Source organism: Tachypleus tridentatus, chromosome 9 (assembly GCF_004210375.1).
Source record: "Tachypleus tridentatus isolate NWPU-2018 chromosome 9, ASM421037v1, whole genome shotgun sequence".
Classification (NCBI taxonomy): domain Eukaryota; kingdom Metazoa; phylum Arthropoda; class Merostomata; order Xiphosura; family Limulidae; genus Tachypleus; species Tachypleus tridentatus.
The window spans coordinates 51,379,274-51,386,213 of NC_134833.1; the positions used below are offsets into that span (position 1 = coordinate 51,379,274).

Genomic DNA, 6,940 nt, shown 5'->3' on the forward strand with positions numbered 1-6,940 from the left:
CTCATTCCTCATCTTGTTGTTCAAGAAGATATTTTTTTAACCTTTGGATCAGTAAGAAATATTATCTTAGTCTTTGATAACAGCACTGGCTAAATAATGGAAATCATTTCTTCCATGGTATCAGAAATCTGGAGTATACAGCACTTACATGGTAACATTACCCATGATCAATTCATGTTATGTAATAAGTTTGTTATTTCAATTACTGGGTTGGTTTTTACATAAATCGAGATTCATTCTATTTTAATTGAAGTGCTTTATTTGTTCTTATATTCAACTGCAGGTTAGTCTTGTTTTGAATTAGAATTTATTTTTACATTAGAAGTATGGTAATTTGTTTATGCTCTATAATACCTGTATTTAACCAAACTGTGATTTCATAAAGTGCATCTAAAAATACATATCTGACTTATTTATGTACTGTTTAAAATTTTGCTTGTTTTATGAATAAACATTTATTATGCCATACATTTCTCTACACATTTTATTGTACACTTCTATTTTTTAAATCCCAAAACATCACTCTTATTTTTATCCTAAAAACCGGGACAACACAGAAGTATCAAAAACATTGACCCACACACAGTGAAGGAAATGAATGAGATTTGGGTTTCTTCAGCACTTATGTCATGAAAGTTGCCCTTAGGTATTTGAGCCATGTAGACCTTTCTTACCCAAACATAATTATATTTTATTACATAAAGTGCAAAATATATAATTATATTTACATATTGAAATTTCATTTAATAGAAATCTGCAGTTTATTCTTTATTTTATTCTCTTTATTATAAAAACAAAATATTATATGAAAAAGGTAATTAAAAAAAATTACATTTCAGAAAAACATTACAAAATTGTAAATAAAAAATACATGAATAATCTTAAAAACAATAATATAGATCAGACAATTTGGTATAAAGTTTGCTCATAGCATATTCAAAGGTTATACAAATGATGAGTTAATAGAAGGAGAAAAGTCAGTTATAAATTAATAATTACATCAATACTCTTTTAACTAAGCTGCTAAAGGTGTTCATAATTTGATTTTAAAATTATGGTGAATGCAATTACAAGAAGTATATATTTCTCTTAATTATTCTCCTATTATCTATATGTCTAACATTTCATTACATATAAATTTTTAAATTAAAATCTCTTGGTAGTTTTCTAGTTTTTGTTTAGTAGCTTGGAAGAAAACAGAAAACTAAAAGATTTAAATCAAAAACAGACTAATAACTCAATTCTATAACAAAAAATTATTCTAAACAAGAATAAAATTATCAACCCAATGAGTTGCTTAAAGGAATAAAATCTAAAAACTTACTGAAGTTTATTGAGCCCCATTGTCAGTTCTATGAAAAACAAATAGGTCAAAACATTTGTCAGCACAGAAATGACAATAAAACTAAACAAATTCATAAAAGTGTGCTGGTAAGATGCATTAAAGGAGATTCATGCTTATCAGATGATGAACATGAACATGAACACAGCACTAAACAGATAGTGAACAGTCTGAACAGCTTTTCTTCTACAACCTCCATGGCTGACTAAACTAATCAACAAAGAATGCATGCTGGGGTGTTCCACTATCTATGATAATACACACATTACAAAGGCAATAACAAATGTTACTAAACCATTTCCTTGTTGGCCATGTTATCTGCAATGCAATCAGTTAGAGGAGTGATGCTTGTTTACATGTAAAGATATATTTAGCCTATAACCTACACAAAAGTATTTATGTAGAAAGAGAAGGAGCAAGGAATGATATCAATATCACAAGGATTCTTCACTCTTCAGTATCAGTTTTAGCATCTACCTCAGTATAAAAAAAATATACATGCTATTGAATGTATGTCTGTGTTACTAACAATGTTATTTGATTTTTTTAAATAGTGCACAAGTTTTGTGTACAATTCCATGACATCTTAGATTCTACCAGCCCAAATTATACAAATTTCATAGGAATCTTGTTAATTAAATTTACGGGTATAATACCAAGTGCAGGTGTACAGATAATAGGATAATATTTACATGCGAGTAAGTATTTCTACATATTATGCAACATCAAAAACAACTCCAGTAAGAGGTGCATGGAAATTTGCTAAACAAATATTACTAAGTTACTTTCCACCAGAAAGTTTCACATGTACAGACATTTACAACATAAATTTCATAACTATCCTCTAACAATCTAATAAAGTAAAATAATACTGAAATACTTTACAAGTCTAGTTTTTGCCATTTTAATTTGCTTGACAAAACAGTTAAATGCCCTGAATAACTAACATTGTCCCAGAAATCTACAACTTTAGATGATATGGAAGAACTTCGCAATTTTACCATGACTTTAAGCCCTGGCCATATCTACAATATGATAAGATTAAGCTATATAACCATCACATTTTATATCATGAAAAAACTCACACGGTTGACCTCTGAAGGAAATTGGTCAAATCTGAACTGTATTCTTTTAAATCTCGTCACTTGATAGACATGCAAGTGCTTTAAATGACTGAATGTTGTAAACAAAGCAAAAGGTACTAGTTTATTTATATTATCTGTTTAGAGTGAAGACCCAGAGAAATCTGCTATTTTTTTACTGAACTCCAAGTCATTTAATAATATGTGAATCAAATCCTATTTCACTGAAAAAAAGAAAACAGATATACTTGATGACAAAAACCCACTTGAAATAAAAATATATCTCAGAATGGCTGGTATGGGTATTAACACTTTTATTGATAAGGAGAGAACAATATTTCAACAATCCTATGTTAACCTGAAGATGACCTAGGAAGGTCAAAACATTTTTTCCTCTTTATCAATAAAAGTGTTAATACCCCTATCAGCCATTCTGAGATATAAAATAAATATACATTTTTATTACAATTTTGTAACTCATGTCTTTTAATTCAAAGCATTTTATTAGCTAGTGTCAGCACATCAATATACTACACCAAAACTAAGTATGAAACTAATTTAAAAGTCTGTAAAACATCTTTATTCTTACAAACAATTTTATAAATGAACCCTTGTATCCTGTTTGTTTCTATTAGAAGCATTTAAGCACATCCATGTAAATAGCTTTCAAGCCTACAGCTATATAAAGTGATGGCATCAAAATCCTTTAACAAACAAATTATTAGATCCTTCAAATGTCTGTTATCTGATGCATTACCTCACACCTTCCACTATTAATAAATACATTTTCAAAACCCCAAACAATTCACTGAGCTTACTCAGTGATTCAGAATCAGTCTTATCTACTTTATTGGTATCAAAGCATCAGCAGATGCAAACTATGCACCACATGTGGCATAACTAACACCTATATTTTTGATTCACAGCAAGTTTCCAACTTAACAAAATGCAGTGCTATCATGAGTAAACATATGGTTATTATTCTTTTTCACAGAAGGATATTCAGATAATGACATAACAAAGTAACATACAGCTGGAGTACAACATTATAAAAGAGAGAAAGCCTTTTATATTCTCCAGAAAACTTTCAAAGCCTATCATTTCTGACAATAATAGTATCTAAAACCATGCCTCAATACCATTCCAAAGCAATGCCTTCATAAGAAAAGTGAAATTATAACTATAAAAAAGCATCTTGTGGCTTAAAAAACCAGTAAAGATTTCAATTACTTCTAGCATCACTAACAAAATAATAAACAAAAATGAGTTTGTGAAAATCCAGATGCCAAATATTCACAAATTTCCAGCAAACCTTAAAATTAAAGGGTTATTTTAATGACAATTTGTATCAAAGCAATCACACAGATATAAACTTTAATATACACAAATGCAACTATAAATAAAATGTCAAAGTTACAAATTTATAATATGTACATCTTCCATATCTAAATAAAGGCTTTTATTATCATTTAAATAGATCAATACTGTTGTAAAATCAACGTGATAAATATTTAGGCTTCAACTAGTTTTCTCTTCAAAAATGGACTCTAAGTATTCACCTTAAAATATTAAAATCCCCTTTTAAGGAATTCTTTATTAATTCAAGTTATGTGTTCATGAAGTTGTTTGATAGCTAACTCATATATAGTGTTGTGGCTTGCAAAATTAAATTTGACAGACAAACAGAGTAAGGATAGTCAAAGCATGTCCTAATCCATAAAGTGTATCCTACCAAGACTGGAAGGCTAAAACTAGCCAAAAAGGTCATCAAAGCATCAAAGAGTCAATTAAACTGAATCTGAATTTGTACTCCTCCATATTCTGGTGGCACAGTGTTTAAAATTGTGCTAATACTCCCAATCCCAAGCCAGCAGAAATAAATTTGCCACACATATTCAGGCACAACAGGTAAGTGTTATAACAGGATTTGTTTTGATTATGACCCTACCACCCCTGAGGTAGCTATAAAGTAATTGGGGTAATGGATGTAGTTTGATCAGTATATTAGGACTTTGTAAATCCTGCAAGGGAACACAAATGTTATTCCAGTAGAAATAAGGCTTATACAACTTATTTAGCATCCAATTAAAAAATCTCAAGAATGTATACTATGAATAGTTAATGTGCTAAAAAAAGGATTTGAAACAGTTATAACCTTCCATTAATCTCTGCCTCGAGCTAAGGAATGTTATATGTCACAACAGTCATTTCATTTGCTTGGACATGCTTCTTTGTCCTAGTTTCTCTGAACATGAACCATATCCAAGAGAAGTGGTGTAACATGAGTTGTACACATTAGTATGAGCTAGGAAATCAACCTTATTTTGGATGTATAATTGATCACTGAATATATATGGAGAGTGAACAGTTCAAAAGAAATTATGGTATCACCAAATGAAAGTTCCATCACCATTCTCACATACATAACTCTGTAATACTAAAACAAGCTATTAACCATTAAAACATTTAAACATACTTTTATTCAGAATGAGATTTAAATGTTCAGCAGCCTTCTTATAAAGATAAGTTGCATAGTATAAAATAGAAAACATAAAACATTCTGGCACTTGAAAATATGAATTTTTATATTGTATATGAAACCAAATGCTTTGTTCACTACTAAATTGATGAAATATTAGGTTTTTCTATAGAAGAATAATTATAAGCTCACAAGATATATAAAATGAATAGCTGTAAAACACCAATATTATGAATAACAAACATTGTGTAATACTAAAAGTCTCATTATTTTTCAAGGAGAAAAATAAAGTTGAACATAACAGTAGACCATTCAACGTAGTGAAATAATCGCTCCCACTCACAAAAACTGACTAATCAAAAATACAAATTTTCTAGGAGATTTTATCTGTTAAGAATACTGTGAAAGGTTTAAATATATCAGTTCGGAGGTATTGAAATTTTATTGTGGCATTAAAAACATCAGCGACCAATTGTCTACCATTTTCCTTAAAATTACCTATCAACAATACTTTGCAATTCATAAAATACTAACATTGGACTTTGGAAAAATTTATTTCCATTTCAATCTTCTAATAGCAATACTAAAGACATACAAATTTTGAATAAAGTGGTAACTGTGTAAAATAACAAGCCACATCTAAATCTTCTTAAACTTGTTACAGTGATATCCAACATTTAAGCCACTCTTATAAATACAAGAAAGCATATCAAAATCTCTAATCATCTCCATCACATTTCAAAGAAACATAAAATCAAACGTTAAAATCTAACAACACATTTCTTTAATGTCACTCTAATTACTCATTCGTGTATTCTGTTTGAGAAAAACAGCAAACATGAAAACAATATTCTAAACAATAAACAATTTATACAAAGTAAAAAACCTTAATTCATACAATAAATTATCATACAAATTATAGTTTATAATCCCACTGACTATTTTACCTCAGCCAAACATCCCACATAATATATAAATTTCATGAGTTTTATCTTCAAAGACACAAGATAACATGGATGTTAAAAGAAATTAACATTTAAAAAAACTGAGAACTTTCCCCAGAGTTACAATGACTATTCTCACACTTACTCTACAGTTTAAGTTAAAATTTCATCATACTAAATTCTCTTTATTTACTACCTTTAGTAATATACACTTTTTTTTTTTAGATATACAAAGGTTACGTGTGTATCTGCGATTGATCACAATGTCTACACACTAAAAATACCAAAGCTAGAAATAAAAGGTTTATAAACAAGTGAAATACATACAACACTTTTTGTTATTTTCATTTTCATTCAAATTAAATATCAATAAAAAAATTAAATGCCTTTCTATTACACTGATATTATTATATTTCAATTTAAAATTTATAATTTTTATAAAACATAGAATTCCATGTCAAATGATTAACTTAATAACAGTTAATTTTGAGAAAATAACGTAAAACAGCGGAAGTGCGTTAAGTTTTTGCATATTTCTGCGTATTATTAGGAGATAAAACATCCAGTCAATGACATCGATGATGATATTGCATATAAAATATACTACTCGCTTTCAGTTTCAACTTACTTCTTAATACAAAATTAAACTAATTACATTGTTTTATAAATGTATTATAATGTCCATAATAATAACTGCCACAAAATTTAGGTAACACACAATTTTAGTCATATTTATAAAACTCTCACGAGGAGTTAATACATATATTATGTTAAAATATGCATAACTATTACTTAAAAAAAAAAAAATTCACCTCACCTGTCTCGCGGTCAGGCGACGACGACGCCGTTTCCGCCATGTTGAGGGTATGGTTCAGTTCCGGAAGTTGAACAAATTTCTTGAAAACTTCATAAACTAACTTCTTTTATTTAGTATCAAAGTTAACAGAATTACGAAGTTGAAATTTATTTACAATAAAAAATAAAATCAGTTTAAAGCATTTGATATACTACTTCAAATATGCAAAATTTATAGTAGAACGTAAGTTTTAAACTTATTTTTATGTTTACTTTGGACGTGAAACAACTACCACTA

General features: G+C 28.6%; 1 protein-coding gene across 6 annotated transcripts in view; it reads right to left on the reverse strand.

The window, feature by feature from the left end:
* The window catches only part of LOC143225239 (uncharacterized), a 226,555-nt gene extending 219,630 nt beyond the window's left edge, over window positions 1–6,925 (reverse strand). For 4 of the 6 annotated variants that reach the window (XM_076454298.1, XM_076454296.1, XM_076454294.1 and 1 more), the window contains exon 1: window positions 6,665–6,924. Coding sequence is in view for 2 of the 6 variants with exons in the window: in XM_076454299.1 (XP_076310414.1) it covers window positions 6,665–6,704 (40 nt within the window). In the remaining 4 variants the exon portion in view is untranslated. Of the gene's footprint in view, window positions 1–6,664 lie in introns of all 6 variants that reach the window. The other 2 variants (XM_076454299.1, XM_076454292.1) reach the window with 1 other exon arrangement.
* Between the last annotated feature and the right edge of the window lie 15 nt (window positions 6,926–6,940).